Here is a 17,591-nt window from a genome sequence, read left to right on the forward strand (position 1 = left end):
TGTGATGCAGTAGGCTAAGCTCTGTGGAGAGATGGGGGCTGCTGCTGGGACGCTTCCGCCTTGTCCCTTTGCCATGTGACCCTAATTCCTACTGTGCAGGGGCAAGTGACTGAGGAGACAGCCTGGGGACAGTTCGGAGTTGTTTTTACACACAGACACACACAGACACAGACACACAGACACAGACAGACACAGACACACAAACACACACACACACACATACACATACAGACACAGAGACACACACACATACACAGACACAGAGACACACACACACACATACACATACACACAGACACAGACACACACACACACACACACAGACACACACACACACACACACACACACACACACGAGTTGCTTTTGAGTAGGGGTGGGGAGGTGGGGAGGCGGTTTCTGAGTACGAGGCTGATGCTGAGGGAAATATTTTGAGCTCCTTGGGGGTACAGGGCCCTCAGGGACAGGCCTTAGGGACAGTGTGTTCTTGGTATCTGGATTTTTAGTGAGACCCGTAGCAGGGAAAGCCATCTGCACAGCCAAGGACACTCCAGGCTGGAGGAGCACTGTCCCAGGTCCCTGTAAGGGAGAGGGATCTGGCTTTGTGTTCTGCAGACGATGCCCTGGCGGGAGGAATCATGACAAATGCTTCCCAGGCCAAGAGCCCCTCTCCATGGCTCCCACTTTGCCACTGTCCAAGACTGCCTTCCCCCGTTGCAGCCAGACCAGCTGCTACTGCAGAGACAATGCGCAGCCTTCCTTGAGGTGGAGAGCCTTCTGGTCCGTTGACAGGAGCCAGCCACTGTTGGAAGTTCTGTGTTCCTTCCAGCCGTTTGAGTTTAGGCATTGTCATTGTGCCCACTACCAGATGCCCACCTCATGTTCAGAAGCTGAACAGCCGCCCACGAGCACACAGGCAGAAGGCCCTAGAAATGGATTTGAATCCGAAAGGTCTGAGCTAGCAGCTGGAGCGTTCCGATCACTCTGCATGCTCTCTCCCTGTGAGCCTACACTCAGCTCCCTCCCTGACCCTATCGCAAATATACACACAAAATGGCTAGCATAGGTGGCACTTCCTAGCCCACAACAAGGGCCTCCAGAGCTCTCCCTCTGGGACCTGAAGAACTCCTTAGTTAAACTTAGCTACCTTCAGACCTCACCAGGAGGAGAGAGCCAGGCCTAACCTAGAGTCTGGAGCTATGGGCCTGCTGGATGAATCCCTTACCTAGAGGGCATGGCCAGGAGTTCTCACATCTGCTTGTTCTTCCCCTAAGAGGGGGTTGGAAGGTCAGTTTTTTCCTCCTCAAAGTGGTTTGGGGAGGCAACAGTCCAGCTTCTGGTCACGGAGACACCACCCCTACCCGGAAGGCATGTCTCTGATTCCCAACACTGTGTGATCAGTCCAAGCTTTGAGATGGACACTTGCCAATGTGCTTTACTGTGCCCACACTTAACTGCAGGGTGACTGGTGCCCGGGTTGCTGAGGGCCAGACGATACAGGCACGCAGCCAGCAGGCTCTCGCCAGGAAAGATGGCACACTCAAACTGGGTCATTAGAGGAAACTTAAGGACGAAGGCTGTTGACGAAGGGTGAAAGGTCACTCCAGGGGCAGAGCGAGGCAGTGACAGGGCCCTCTCCACCCCTACATCTGTAGGTGCAGGTGGGCACCCCAACCCGAGGCCTGAAAGGACTGCTTGGAAAGAGCTACCTGACAGGAGCTTTCATTTAGAGCAGTGGGACGGGGGAGAGGGGATGTCAGTACAAAGCTGCTGGAGGAGGGGGCTGGGGACCAAGGCCTTGACTCACCCACGCTTTCTGGCTCCCTCTGCTGAAGGATCCAAGCCTCCCTAGTGTCAGGAGCCCAGTGATGTGACCCAAACAAAGGCCTCAAAGATTGTCATACATCTCTGCCTGTCACTTTCACTGCCTTAAAAGCAAGCTGCAGCTCCCATTTCCTGCAAAATAGAAGCAATGTTCTCCAGCCAGCCTGCACAGCTCCACCCTCATTCCTAGCCTCACAGCCCAGGTGCTCTGCAGAGCCTGCAGGGTGAGCGCATACACCCTCCTGTCATCCACATCTCCATCCTTCTCTCCAAGTTGGGGTGTGGGTATATGCCTGTAGTCTCAGTGCTTAGGAGACTGAGGTTGGATATCCCCTGAGTCTAGAAATCCAAAGCCAGCCAGCCTGGACAACATAGGATCTCATCTCAATAAGATGAGTTGGGAGGGACACACACCTGCAATCTCAATACTGGAGGGAGTGGAGGATGAGAAATTCAGAAATTCAAGGTCAGCCTTGGCTACCTAGCAAGTCCAAGGCCAGCCTGGGTGACATGAGACCCTGTTTCAAAACAAAAAACAAACAACAACAACAAAACCCAGCCAGAAGGGCAACCCCCCCCCATAAATAAAAATAAATCTTAAAAAAAATCAAGCCAGGGCTGAAGAGATGCACTATGTTCTTCAGAGAACCTGGATTCAGTTCCTAGCACCCATATGTCAGGTCACAGCTCCAGCTCCAGGGGATCTGATACTCTCTTCTGTGGGCACCAGGCACACACATGATGCACAAACAAACAAGCAGGTAAAACAATTACCCAAATAAAAATGAATTAAAATGCTAAAAAAAAAAAAAAAAAGTCATGCATGACAGCATACACAGCTTTAATCCCAGTACTCTGGAGGCAGATGCATATAGATAAGATTGAGTTCAAGGCCAGACTGGTTCATATAGTGAGGTCTAGATCAGTTAGGACTACACAGTGAGACCGAGTCTTAAAAACAAACAAACAGGGCTGGAGATGGCTCTGCGGTTAAGAGCACTGGCTGTTCTTCCAGAGGTCCTGAGTTCAATGCCCAGCAACCACTTGGTGGCTCGCAACCATCTATGATGAGATCTGGTTCCCTCTTCTGGCCTGCATGCATGCATGCAGGCAGAACACTGTACATAATAAATAAATAAACCTTTAAAAACAAACAAACAAACAACAGGTCGGGCTGTGGTGGTGCACACCTTTAATCCCAGCACTTGGAAGGCAGAGGCAGGTGGATCTCTGAGTTTGAGACCAGCCTGGTCTACATAGTGAGTTCCAGAGCAGCTAGGGCTATACAGAGAAACCCTGTTTGGAAAAACCAACCAACCAACCAACCAACCAACCAACCAACCAAATAAACAACAACAACACAAAAACAGTTGGAGCCAACATTTGACACTAAAACCAGCTGGGTGGAAGGTAAGCAAGGCTACAGAGTGAGCCCTGTGAAGCTCCCTCTCATAATGCCTTGATTCTGCAATCCTACAAAAAGCCATTTACCTGAGTGTGTGTGTGTGTGTGTGTGTGTGTGTGTGTGTGTGTGTGCGCGCACGCGCGCACCAGAGGTCAACCATGGGTATAATTTCTTGAACTATCTACTTTGTTTTTTGAGACAAGGTCTCTCACAGGGACCCGGGGCTTGCCAGTTAAGTGAGGCCAGCTGACCAGGAAGCCCCACAGGCTTGACTGGCTCTCCCTCCTCAGCACATTCTTTTTTTTTGGTAGCTCAGCTTGCCTCAAACTCACTATGTAGCTGAGGCTGGTTTTGAAGTCCTGATCCTCCTGCTTTGGCCTTCTGAGTGCTGGGATTACAGGTAGGCTCAGCAGCTTTTTAATGTAGTCATTAGGAATTAAACTCAGGTCCTTGTGCTTACCAGGCAGACACTAAAGACTGAACTCTCCCCAGCTCCCCTGTTACCTCTCTTAGCTGCTGAGATGCCAGAGGGAAGGCTCCATGCTTCCTGACGGCCGGCCGAGGCTGCAGAGGACAGTGTGGCAATGAGACCTCCCTCTCCACTGTGGTCCTGGGTCACGATCCCCACACCCTGAGGGAGCTTGTCTCCTGACAGCTGGGTCTCACACCAGCTCAGCTCATTTGCTGCTGCTCCTGAGGAGTGACAACAGCTTGAACAAAGCAATTAGGATGAAAAAGAGGCCCAGCTGCTTGGGACCAGAGGAAAATAAACACACTGGTCCTGTGTGTACTCCATGGCCAAGAGGAGCAATCCTTCACAGGGTGATTAGCTTTTCCAACCACAGCCTCCTCCATCCCTGGAAGGAAGACAGGGTGACTGCTATTTCCAGATCCCACTCTGCCCAGGGTGTACAGGTCACCCTTTCCTCATGAAGTCTGCTCTGTCCCCCACTCCCCCAGCCCTCATTGTCTGGACAGAAACTTTCCCCGTCCCTCTGAAGTCTGAGGCTTGCTATGTACCCCCCAGGGGTTTTTCTCCCAGTTGATCTATTGACTCACCCTTTAGTTCTTTCTGTCAGTAGACATCCGTTCAACACTACTCGTTCATCTAACAGATGGCATACATCCTTGCTGTTTTGTAGACACTATTCCTGGTACTAGTGATACGTCAGTGAACAACACAAACAAAAGTCTCTGCCCTTGGGCTGGGAACATAGCCCACTGGTAAGGTGCTTGCCTAGCATGCTGGAAGCCCTGGGCTCAATCCCTAGCACCGTGATCTCTGCTCTTATGGAGTTCAAATTTTAGCAGGGAGAAAAAGATAAGAAACAGGTGAAAACATAGCAGAGAAGATGATGCTAAATGCTGCAGAGGAAAACAGAGGGCTGGAGAGAGAGTTCAATGGTGAAGATGTCCTCTTGTAGAGGACATTTTGGGGTGTGTGTGTGTGTGTGTGTGTGTGTGTGTGTGTGTGTGTGTGTGAGTCAGTGGTCTATTGCTGTGATGAGACACATGACTATGGCATTCTTATAAAAGAAAGCATTTCATTGGAGCTTGCTTACAGTTTCAGAGGTTTAATCCATTATCATCATGGCAGGGAGCATGGTGGCACACAGGCAGACATGCTGAAGAAGTAGCTGAAAGTTCTACATCTGGATACACAGGCAGCAGGAAGAGAGAGAGCCAAGAGGCCTGGCTTGGGTGTTTGAAACCTCAAAGCTAACCCCAAGGAACACAGTCCCTCCAATCAGGCCACACCCACTCCAACAAGGCCACACCTCCCAATCCTTCTCAAGCAGTGTCACTCCCTGGTGACTAAGCATTCAAATATATGAGCCTACGGGGCCATTCTCATTCAAACACCACAGTGTGTCTGTGTGCTCATGTGTGTATGTATGTGTGCACAAGTATGTCTGTGTGAGTGTGTATGTGTGCTTGCCTGCAATGTGTTCATGCACATGCATATACCTATAAGCCAGAAGACAGTTGTTATTCCTCAGATGCCATCCAGCTTCCTGAGAAAGGGTACCTCATTGGCCAGGGAGCACCAGGGACTTCAACATCTCTGCCTCACCAGTGATGGACTGCAAGCTGTATGCCTCCACACCCAGCCTTTTAAGGTGGATGCTGGAGATCAAACTCAAGTCTTTGTGCTTCCAAAGCAACATTTCACCAACTGAACTGTCTCTGTAATCTCCTCATTACCTTTATTTGTTGCTGGCTAGAGTTTTAATTTTTTTTTTCAAGACAGGGTTTCTCTGTGTAGCTTTGTGCCTTTCCTGGAACTCACTCTATAGCCTAGGCTGGCCTCGAACTCACAGAGATCCGCTGCCTGCCTCTGCCTCCCGAGTGCTAGGATTAAAAGCATGCACCACCACAGCCGCCAGGCTTGGAGTTTTAATTTTTATTTTTAAACATAGGCTCTTGAGATTAAATTCATGTCCTCCCACTTGCAAAGCAAGTACTTTACCAACTGAGCTAGCTCCTTAGTTTTGCTTAAAGTTCTTTTTTCCCTGTGTATTTGTTTATTTCATTATTTATTTGTTTGTTTGTTTGTTTATAGACAGTGTCTCTCTCTGTAATTCTGGCTGTCTGGGAACTTGCTATGTAAACCAGTCTGGCCTCCAAATCAGAGATCCGCCTGCCTCTGCCTCCCTAGTGCTGGGATCAAAGGTGTGCGCCACCAGGCCTGGCTACTGCTTAAAGTTCTCAAATGCTTAAAAAAGTCAACTTTGGGAAAACTGTGAATGTTGTATGCTCATTCCTATACACAGAAGACATCTCTGAAAGAAGGTGCCACCCTAGATGAGAATAGACAAAGTGCAGAGACCCAGGAAAGCAGGCCTGTCAGAGCCAAACCTAGAGGTCATTGAGGAAGAGCCCATGACCTGAGAGACCCTAATGTCACAAGAGCCAGTGCTCTGGATGCTAGGGAAGATGTTCATCACCTGGAGTTAGAGCCCATGGAGGACCATGGGTCCTCACAGCATCACTCTGCAGCATGGCCAAACAGTGGACCGATTTAATTATAAAGGGTTATGTATTTCTGTTTCAATGACTTATTATTGCGTGGCCCCAGACATCACTAAGTCCTGTTCTAGCCTGTGATGTGCACAAGTCTGTGCAAGCACACATGCAAAGATGAAAAGATTCTTTTCCAGGACAAAACTATTAAAATGATGGTTTTATTGCCCCCAAGACATGAACCAGCATCATCTCTGACCTAGCAAACTTACTCCTGCACATCTTTGCCAATTCAATATACAAATCTCTGTCTCTCAGATGATCTTTCCAACCAGCCTCACATTCTTCTAGTTCCCTCATTTGTGAGTTGAGTAAGTCATTGACTGATGATAAAAGTGTGTGTGTATACACTTCTTTTTCAATGTGTATACACTTTTATACAACCACAAGTGAGGGACTGTGGAAGAAATGAATGTAAAAAGAGTTTGCTTAGAATTCACAGGATACAAATGTCAGTGTTTTTTGTTGTGAGTCATAGACTAGACTATGACAGAGGCTAGGAGATTTCACACTCCTGAAGGTAGCTTATTTCCGGGTTAGGACACAGGTCAGGAGAACAGGTAGCAGGTGACACCAGGCTCCATGCCCAGGAAGTACCATACTAACACTGTGTTCTCTGCTTCCAAAGCCGGGGTTTTGTATGGCTTGGGTCCTAGAGGATGGAGACAATACAGGACCACTGAAGGAAGTCTGCCGGGCACATGGCCAGGCTGGAGGGCTGAAGCAGGCATCTGTAACAGAAGCTGGGTCTGTGTATCACTTTTTGTTGTTGTTGTTTTGAGACAGGGTTTCTCAAAAAACCCTTTTCTTGCTGTCCTGGAACACACTCTGTAGGCCAGACTAGCCTAGAATTCAGAGATCCTCCAGCCTCTGCCTCTGGAGTGCTGAGATTAAAGGCAGGCATCACCACCACCCAGCTCTGGGTATTGCTTTTAAGACTGGAGTTGTTTAACCACACATTTCAGTGGTAGACCTCTAACTAGTAATTCTTGTAAGACATCATTTTATTCTGCAGACAAGGAAGTGCCCAGTTCAGTTAGCAGCATGGGACTTCTGTTTTTATCATCTGCATTCAGGTAGGGCTGAACATACAAGACAGAATGTCACAGAGATCAAGAGGGATGCAGGCAGCCAGGTCAAGAAAACAGGAGCTAGATCAGCCAATCCTGCTGAAAGGAGGTGGGAACAGAGCTAAGAAGGAGGGAGAGGAAAGGCATTACAGGCCCAGGGAATGGCCACAGCAGAGATTAGGAGAGAGATGGAGCCTGTGGCTTATCTAGGAAGGAATGCACCCAGATCAGCAGGACTAGGCCCCTTACACCGTAAGTAACCGGGTCAGGAGGTTGACAATCTACTGTCCCATAGTGATCACAAAAAAGATAGGTAAAGGAATTACACCTGGGTGCTTCCTTTCCATTCCAGTCCTCAAAGCTACTGTAGGGAATCCTTGCTTCCTCCCATGGGCTTGCTCCAGGCTCAACAGAGTTTTGTCTGCTATAAGTCAGTCCAGCCCTACTCACTGCCTAAATGCCTCCAGCTTCAACTCTTCTCCTGTAAAGGCTGGAGCTCACAGAAACCCTGTCCGGTTCAGTCTTGTTCCTGTTTCCTCTTGGAGGGCTCAGACTCTCTGGTCTGACTCCGCTTCTTCAGATTGTATCCTGTCTGCTCTATGCCATTTATATATGTGCCTATTTCCTGGACTTTATCTTCCTGTCTCCGTGCTGACTACAGTGTGGGTTTTGCTTTTAAGTTTTTTAAATCAACGTGTTGCTTTCAGTTTGAGGATGAAGACAAATTATGTGTAGATCTTTTTTGTCATCCGAGACTTCTATTAAAACCAAGTTTCCTAGGCTAGTCTCCAAATTTTCTGTACCCCAACTGACAGCTAGGCCCAGTATTGTGTTGACACTTTGTATCTGCTAATTAGCAGTTTTTGGTTAACAGCACTTAATCCACTTCTAGCCACAGCTCAATTGTTGGCTATTCACCTACAAGCCTAGATTGTCCAAATAGTAACCCCACCCCTTTCCCTGAGGTTGTGACCCACCAGCTCTCAGCAGAGCCCAAGTGATTTGAGGACCCAGTCATCTGCGTTGCTCGGGGCTTCTTGGATATCCACACCACCAGAAAGCAGAGACCTGAGTGTCCCAATAGGGAAAAAGGAGTTTCCAAGAGCTCTTCAATCCAGGTTCACGAATCTGAAGTCATTCTGAGCTCACAACTCTGGCAACGCGGTGGCCACAGGCCCAGTAGTACCAGGGGGCAGCCGCAGGAGAAAGGTCTGTAAGGAGCCAGGACGAGGAAATCCAGCCTTCTCCCTGAGCAGCCGCCAGGTGCCATCTTCAATGGCATAGACCAATGTGGATACACGGTTGACAGTATAGACGGTGTCCCCACGCACCACAGATGTGAAGAGTGCTCCCTTGCTGTTGACAAACTGGCCAGGTAGCGATGTCCACTGGCCTGTGACCAGGTTGAGGCAATCGATGGCACAGTGCAGGAAATCATCAGAAGGTCCATTACGCACCACATAGACACTGTCACGATGGGCCACCATAAAGTGGCCGTAGCTCTGCGAACGACACAGTTCAGCCACCGGCAGCCACTTGTCCATCTGCACCACGTACTCAACAACGGCAGTGATATCTGCCGGCCTCCACAGGCACACGAAGAGGCGGCCACGCGCGTGGGCACAGGGAACCCCTGTAGCTGGCTGCGGCAAGTCCGCCACGAAGCTCCAGCAGTCTGTGGCGGGATCGTAGCACTCCACGGAGCTCATGGGCGTCTTCTGGAATTCGCCACCAATGGCATAGAGGCGGCCTTCAAAACCGGCCAGCGCCAAATCATAGCGCGGCTGGTGTGGGCTGGGGAATTCGCACCAGGTGCCACCTTCCGGGTCGTAACAGAAGCTCAGCTCCACTACCTCCTTGCTGGCTCCGCACACACCACCCACGATGTACAGCTTGTTGCCCAGAGTGGCCACGCCTGCCAGCAGGGTGCTGGCCTCCAAGGGCAGTGCGGCCAGCGTGCGCCAAGCGTCCTCCTCCTCGTCCAGGTAGCACATGGTGCGCGATGCATCCTCCAGGAAGCCGGGCGCGGGCGTGTGCGTGCTCACGGCCACGTAGGTGCTAGGTCGCAGCGCTGCCACGTAGGCACGGGCCTCGGGCAGCTCCAATTCCGCCACCAGCTCGTGCGCGCCATCACGGATGAAGAGCGCGGCGCTGTGGAGCACTTCGCTCAGGCCGAAGGCGGCGGCCGCGTCGCACAGCAGCGAGCAGTTGTCCGACGTGACGCTGTGCTCCAGGAAACGCGCGAGCACGGGCGCCTGCAGGAACGCAGCGCACTCCACCGCCTGCAGCAGCTCGTCGTCTGCGGCCAGCGCCGGCCGCTCTCCCCGCAGCACCCGCAGCGCCGTGCGGAAGCCCGCGGCGCTCAGCGCACACAGGCGCACCTCGGCCGCGCGCGCCTCCCGCATGCCAGAGCGGAAAAGCCCACGGAAGAAGCCGCAGTGCTCCACCAGCAGCGACTGCTCGGCCTGGAAGAGTTGGCCGTCCACCCACACCTGCACCGGGATCTCAGGACCCGGTGGCATGATGAGCCAGAGGGGCGGAGGCTGCTGCCGCTGGGGGGCCTAGATTTGCTTGGGGCCACTGACTCTGGGGCTACCCCGGGGCGGGGAGGAAAAGAACTTCCCTGGGGGATATAAATACCTTCCTAGCTAAAGATAGGATGGCTCATGTGATATGGCCCGCAGGCTTGGATGGCCGCCTGGCCCAGAGGACATCTGGACACCTATGTGGTCATTCACTTCTATTAAGAGACTAATGACAAGAGCCAGTGATGGTCCAGCAGGTAAAAGTTCTTTCCTACAAGCCTGATTCAACCTGGAACCTACATAAAGCTGGAAGGAGAAAACCCACTCCACAAACTTGTCCTTTGACCTCTTGTTCACACTGTGGCATGCATCCCACTTCCACAGAAACTCAGTTACTTTTTTTTTTTTTTTTTTTTTTTAAAACAGTGATAACACTAACCATATAACTGAATTCCCCCTGCTTGCTGGGCTTTGCCAGACCTGCTTGTAAAGACATCCCATTTCACTGGCACCATACCAAGCTGTTCCCATATACAAAGCATGTACCTCAGCTCTGTTTCCTCATCTTTAAAATGGATTAAGAGCACTGACTGCTCTTCCAGAGGACCTGGGTTCAATTTCCAGCATCCACATGGCAGCTTGCAACTGTCTGTAACTTCAGTTCTAGGGGATCGACACCCTCACACAGACATACGTGCAGGTGAGACACCAATGCATATAAAATAAATAAGTTTTTTAAAATGGGGTCAATAGAAACACCTATTAACAGTATTGGGACAAATTTCCATAAGGTGTTCTGAATGAGGTCTGGTAACTTCAGGTGACTTGTCCAAGGTCATTCAACTGGGGACAAGAGTTCATCAGTTCAAAAGGGCGGGGCAGGCAGGTTGAAGAGAGAGACCAAAGTGGAGCATCAGGCCAGGATTCTAAAGTGTGCCTCTGCCCAATCAATTCCCCCCACTCATGTTTTGCCTGAACATATGTAAGTGCATCCCATAAATGCATTGCCGTTGGATGCCAGAAGAGGACCTCAGATCCCTTGGAACTGGGAACTGGGATTACGGACAGTTGAGAGTCACCATATGAATGTGGGTATACATGCTGGGAATCAAGCCAGGTCCTCTGGAAGAGGAGCAATGCTTGCTCTTAATGCTGGGCGGTCTCTGGGGCCCTTTCTGAGTCTCTTCAAAAGCCCGTTTCCTTTCATGTAAGGGAGCATCCAGAAGCCACCCCTCACTTGGAAGTGGGGAGCTGGTGTTTGGTCTTTACTTGCCTGACACCTCTGTGGCTTCTATCACCTTGGGTGAAGAAAAGGACAAGTGTGGGAGGGTGGTATACCTGTGGATGAGAAAGTCTTCCTCATACAGTAACTTAAATGTAAGCTGCAGTTAAATTGCATTGTGATAAGCACTTTGATTCCTAATCCTTGCAACACCCAGGAGTAGTTCCTATGGCTGGATCCCGAATGCCCCTGTTGAATACACAATATCCACAAAACACTATGAGCTGGATTTCTTTGCTAGACAGGGTCTGATGTATCTTAGGCTGGCTTCAGATTTGCTGTGCAGTGAGGATGACCCTGAATTTCTGATCCTCCGACTTCCACCTCCTAAGTGCTGAGATTCCAGGCATGTGCCACCATGCCCAGTTTATGTAGTGCTGGGGCTTGAACCCAGAGCTTTGTGCATGCTAAGCAAGGACTCTGCTTACTGAGTTGTGCCCCAACCTTGAACTAGATGCTCCTAGTGGCCCCGTTTGATAGATGAGGAGACCAAAAGCATAGGTTTAGCCTGTGAGCAGCAGGTGGCAGATTTGGGGTCAGAATGCAGCCAGTTTGACCCTGGGGTATGTACCCTTAACCACGCTGCTCTGTTGCCTCCTGTGCTATACAAGTGGGAGGCAGTGGAAGGAACTTCAAACTCACTAATTCCAGTGAGGACCTGGTACAAAGTGAGAAAGAGCCCTGCCCAGGGTCTTGCAGCTCGGGACAAACAGACCCAGGCCTCCTGCAGCCCAGTCTTTGGCATGTTTCCAACTGTGCATGGCTTCCCTAGTTTGTCATCTAATTAGACCCCCAAATGTCAGAGGGAAAAGAGTTTGATGATTGCCTTCTCCTACCACTCCATTTTGCAGGCCAAGAAACTGAGGCCCAGACTTTGGTAGGATGGTATATGCCCTTTGGGAGATGTTCATCTTTGGTCCTCCTTTGGGAGGACAGAACAGCTATCCTTTACTGAAAAGAAATAGGAGGAGGGCAGGAGACCTCCCCTCCCCTTTAAGACACAGACATAGAACGTGGAGATGAATCTGCAGACCAAAGAAAATGTGCCTCCCTTAAGGCGCTCCCTAGTTCACCCCATCAAAACAGGCCTGGGGTGTGGGGACCACTTGTGTGAGCCCGGGAAGCCAGAGGCCTCAAAGATGCTGCCAGAAATATCTCAGATGCTTTGCCCCAGGGACTAGGCAGGAAGAGGGGAAGGAGATGGGGGTGGGGTGGGCAGAAGTCCCATGAGTACTATCTCAGGCCCTCTGCCAGTATCTCTCCTTCCCTGAGACCAGACGTTGGCTGGAAAGGGCCTAGAATGTTCCCAGCAGTAGGCATGAAAACCCTTTCTTGGAGACAAGTGAACATTGTCGTGTCAGATCTTTGCCCATGTTCTTGTGAGGCCTTGGTGACAGGAAGAGGGTGTCTGGCCTGGGAGGCTTCCAGATGAGGGGGGCTTTTCCCTAGCTATGAATGACAGTGTGGGACTTGACAGAACTCTCTACTGGGCCTAGAGCCTGCTCCCCACCTAGCCTGGCTCTGTCTCTCCACCTGCATAGCCCTTGCCTCAGCAAGAGTGAGGCTAGCAAAGGCAGGCTGCCAGGAGCCCAGAGCTGCTGCAGAGTTACCCTCAGCTAGCCTGTTCCAGACACCTGGTAGAAGCCAGACAGCCAAATAGAACCATCATAGGCCTCTCCTAAGAGCAGGAGGCAAAAGTTACACAACTCATCCAGATTGAATGAAGTTTAGCCTCGAGTCCATTTTTATCACAAGTCAAGACCTCTTGAGTGGGTGGGGACTCAGACACACACCCTGTTTCCACCTTCCACAGCCTGATGATGGAGAGGGGTCCACTTAATGTGGAGATCATGGTTCCGAATCTGAGCTGAGGCTCTGCCCTTTGGTCCCACCCTCAGGGCCCCAGCTGGTAATGTGTGCAGCTGGGAGTTTCCTCCTCCCAGATCCTGAGTGGCCCTCTGGGAGATGGAGAGGACAAGGAACTGTCTTGGCTGTGGGCAGCCCACAGAGTTCCCAGGCCCTGCCTGACCCCTGCCCGACCTCTAACAAACCCCCTCTCCACTTTGCACTCCCCACACTGAGGGAGATTGGGGGTGGGGAAGAAAGGCAGGCACCAGGCACTGAGCCTTGGAGGAGCACAGACCCAACCCTTATTTATATCTGCAGCTACACAGATAGCACCCAGTAGGCTCTCTCTCTCTTTTTATTTAATTAAAAACAACTTGTTTGTTTGTTTGTTTTTCGAGACAGGATTTCCCTGTGTAGCTTTGCCTCGTTTCCTGGAGCTCACTTGGTAGCCCAGGCTGGCCTCGAACTCACAGAGATCCGCCTGGCTCTGCCTCCCGAGTGCTGGGATTAAAGGCGTGCGCCTCCACCGCCCGGCTTAAAAACAACTTTTAAAAGATTTATTTATTTAATTTTTATGTATGAGTATCTTGCCTGCACGTACGTATGTGCATTCACCATGTGAGTGCCTGGTGCCTGCAGAGGTCAGAAGGCATTAGGAATGGTTGTAAGCTACTAGGTGGGTGATGGGAACCGGCACTGGGGCCTCTGCAAGAGCAACAGGTGTTCTCCTGGAATTGGGAGAAGGACGAGCACGAGGAGCCAGGCTTCTTGCCTGGGGTTTGATGCTGTGTGACCATCCATCTGCCAAAGCTACTGAGCCTCTCCAGCCCTCAATTCCACATCTGTGAAAGGCCGTTTGCAGCACACATCGAGGGACAACCGTAGAAATCATGTTGTGTTGTAACCCTGGAGATGCAGTGACGTCACAGAGTTCCCCAAAGCTTAGCTCTCTGTGCAGTTGCCTATAGGCGTCTTGGCATCAGGAAAGACAAGTCCTGCATTTCTTGCCTGTTCATCCCCTACCTGCTTTGTACATCTATTGAGCGCTGAGTGTATGCCCATTGCTGGGCCCAGCAACACAACCTCCGCATTTTAGGTATCTGAAATCCTCTATAACAGCTTTGATTGAGGGGACTAGACAAGGAGAGATGAGCTACTTGACTGAACAGAATACTTCTCTCTCTCGCTTTCTTTTTAAATTTATTTTTAAAAAGTCTCTCTTTTTTTCCCCCGTTTTACATACTAGTCCCTGCTGTGGGATAATGCTTTTGTACATTGGTTTAATAAAACGCTGATTGGCCAATAGCCAGGCAGGAAGTATAGGCAGGATAAGCCGACAAGGAGAATTCTGGGAAGAGGGAGGCTGAGTAAAGAGACGCCAGCCCACCGTCTAGGGAGCAGCATGGAATGGCACACGGGTAAAGCCACAGAAAATGTGGTGACATGCAGATGAACAGAAATGGCCATAAGTGACAGAGCTGGTCAGTAGTAAGCCTGAGCTAATGGCTGAGCAGTTTTAATTAATATAAGCCTCTATGTGTTTACTTGGGTCTGAGCGGCTGCGGACCAGGCAGGACACAGGAAAACTTCCAGCTACAAATCCCAGTTCCCCCTCCCTCCCCTTCTCCCACTTCTTCCTCCTCCCTCCATTCCACCTCCCCCCATCCACTCCTCAGAGAGGGTAAGGGCCTCCCTTGGGGAGTCAACAAAGTCTGGCATACTAAGTTGGGGCAGGACCAAGCTCCTCCCCACAGTGTCAAGGCTGAGCAAGGTATCCCACCCTAGGGACTATGTTCCAAAAAGCCAGTTCATGCACCCCTGATAAGTCCTGGTCCCACTGCCAGGGGTTCCCAAAACAGATCTAGCCACATAACTGTCACCCACAATCAGAGGGCCTCATTAGGTCCCATGCATGCTCCCCAGCTGACAAGCCAGAGTCCATGAGCTCCAGAATACCTCTCTCTTGAGTGAAGTGTCCAGATGTCTGCTCCTTGACCTCTTGGTAGGTGGTCAAGAGGTATGTGCTGTGGAGGGAATTATCGATACTTTTACGGGCCATGGGCCAAGTTTTAGGCGGAATACTTTCATGTTATGTCATCTAATCTTTAATATCATCTGAATTTTAAAGATGAGGAGCTGAGATCAGGAAGATTAAGGTAGCTTATTATAGGGACTGGCAGCACGGGACACACTCCCCAGGCCTTTCCAGGCCAGGCCAGCATGCCAGAATGCTAGACAAGCAGCCAGCAGAAGAAGGGGACAAGGCCAGCCAAAGAACTAGTTGAAAGAGGCCGTTTCCTTCCTAAGCCTTGGACTTTCAACTTTAGACAGGACCTCCTCTGGGTTAGTCCCAGTTTTAAAGACAAAGAACCTGGACTGACAAGATGACTTGGTGAGTAAAGAGACTTGCTGCCAGGTCTGATGATGACCTGAGTTTGATTCCCAGAACCCACATGATGGAAGGAGAGAACTGACTCCTTCTTCTGACCTCCACACATGTACTCACAAACAAACAAACAAACAAATGTAAAAAGGTAATTTTTTTTTTTTTTTTTTTTTTTTTTTTTTTTGGTTTTTCGAGACAGGGTTTCTCTGTAGCTTTGGAGGCTGTCCTGGAACTCGCTTTGTAGCCCAGGCTGCCCTCGAACTCACAGAGATCCACCTGCCTCTGCCTCCCGAGTGCTGTGATTACAGGCACGCGCCACCACATCCCAGCTAAAAAGGTAATTTTTAAAAGGTGAAAAAACTGATGCCCAGTTTTATTTATTTGTTCATTTGGTATGTGTGTGAGTGTGTGTGTGTGTGTGTGTGTGTGTGTGTGTGTGTGTGTGTGTAGGTCAGAGACCAGCTTGCAGAAATCAGGCATCTCCTTTTTTGTTGTTGTTGTTTGTTTTGTTTTTGTTTTTTGTGTTTTTTGTGTTTTTTTTTTTTTTAGCTGAGGATCGAACCCAGGGCCTTGCGCTTGCTAGGCAAGCACTCTACCACTGAGCTAAATCCCCAATCCCTAGGCATCTCCTTTTACCACGAGAACATGGGGCCCAGGAATTGAAGTCAGATCATCAAGTGCCTCTAACCACTGAGCCATCTGGCTGGCCCTATTTTCTTTCATTCATTCCTTTTCGTTTTGAGACAGTGTCTGGTGCGGCCTGGGCTCTCTTGTTCGCTTGAGCTTGTAGTGGAAAAACGATCTCGTACTTCTGATCCTCTTGCCTCCAACCCTGAACAGCTGGGACTGTAGGCATGTACCGTTGTCTGTCACTAGAGTTTACTTGGTGCTGGGGACTGAACCCAGGGCTCTGTGTAAACTCAGCCCTAGCCCAAGAAAGACTTTAAGCAGCCCTCCCACCTCCCACAAAAAGGGCAATGGCAAAGCTCTCATCTGTAGGGCCTGGGCGGGCTCCACCTTGCCTTCTCCAGCATTCCTGCAGTGAGACAGGATTTTTCCAGTGGACGCCATCTGGAATGTCTGCATAGGACCGTAACCGGCCGGGGGATGTGGCTGGAACTAGGCTCCCACTTTTTCAACTCCCACAACTGAGAGGAAAACTTGATCCATTAGCTGTTCAAGCAAGTCTGGTCTGAGGGTATAATCTAAACAAATCCCTGTGGTACCTTGTAATCTTTATAACAGCCGAGTTACTGTGATTTCCCCTCAACAGCTAGACCAAGTCAGAACTCACATCCTGTCCAGGAAAAAAACAAACAAACAAGTTTTCTTCTTGATTAGGAGGGGTACCCTCTGCCTGCTGGCCAGGCTTTCATGTTTTTCTTTTTTTCTGGTGGGTGTAGCAGGACCACAGACCTTAGTAGGCCCCCAGATCTTAGCACACTGACTCCATGATGGAAGTACCATTCAGACTGTAAAACCCAGCACATAGACAGTACCACCTGCCAAAACAAAAACAAAGACCTAATCCATCTTAAGTCCGTAGTTCTGGGAATATCTCTAAATGCACTAACCTTGCTTTTTGTTGTTTTAAGTTTTAGTGGCATCTATCAATCATTCACAATAATGGGTTTTGTGACGTTTTCACACATGCATATTTTATATTTTGATCATGTTCACGCCCCATGTCCCCTCTCATGCCCCGTCACTCACTTATCCCCTTCCTTTTCCCAATTAGCCTCCTTTCTATTTTCATGCCTTTTTGATTAATTTTTGGTGACCCAGTGAGTTCACTTAGGATTACTTAGAGGAGCACAGGTGAAGCGTTTTATGTTTGTTTTTGAGACGGTCTCAAATTCAAGCGATCCTGGAATTCACTCTCGTAGCTCAATTGCAACCCTTCCTTAGCTCCCCAAATGCTCGGCCACGAGGTCGTAGACAGAGGCACCAACCCTTTGTCCCAGGAGCCTGAGTTCTGCAGCGATGCTACTTGAGTCCCAATGCAAAATACAGAAGTAGAGTGCTGAGGCTGAGCTGGCTGTGGTCTAAAGCAAAAATGGAACCAGCTGGGAGGCAGTGAGCGCAATCCCAGTTGCAGGGTGCTCAGCTGCTGTAAAAAGGTGTTTGGAGCGCGAAGGCCACGCCCCGTCCACGCCCCTCCGCTAGCAGGCGGACACCGACGGGCGGGCCCGAGGGTGACTGGGGGCGCGCAGCTTGCAGCCCATCGGC

General features: G+C 50.2%; 1 protein-coding gene across 1 annotated transcript; it reads right to left on the reverse strand.

The window, feature by feature from the left end:
• Positions 1 to 8,330: 8,330 nt before the first annotated feature.
• Positions 8,331 to 9,843, reverse strand: Kbtbd13 (kelch repeat and BTB domain containing 13). Its single transcript, XM_036191696.1, has one exon. It carries the CDS (start codon positions 9,841 to 9,843, stop codon positions 8,467 to 8,469), a length of 1,377 nt encoding a protein of 458 aa, XP_036047589.1. The 3' UTR covers positions 8,331 to 8,466.
• Between the last annotated feature and the right edge of the window lie 7,748 nt (positions 9,844 to 17,591).

Source organism: Onychomys torridus, chromosome 7, assembly GCF_903995425.1.
Source record: "Onychomys torridus chromosome 7, mOncTor1.1, whole genome shotgun sequence".
Taxonomy (NCBI): domain Eukaryota; kingdom Metazoa; phylum Chordata; class Mammalia; order Rodentia; family Cricetidae; genus Onychomys; species Onychomys torridus.

Coding starts and splice junctions, on each gene's coding strand:
- Kbtbd13 (XM_036191696.1), bottom strand. CDS start 9,843: ATGCCACCGGGTCCTGAGATCCCGGTGCAGGTGTGGGTGGACGGCCAA.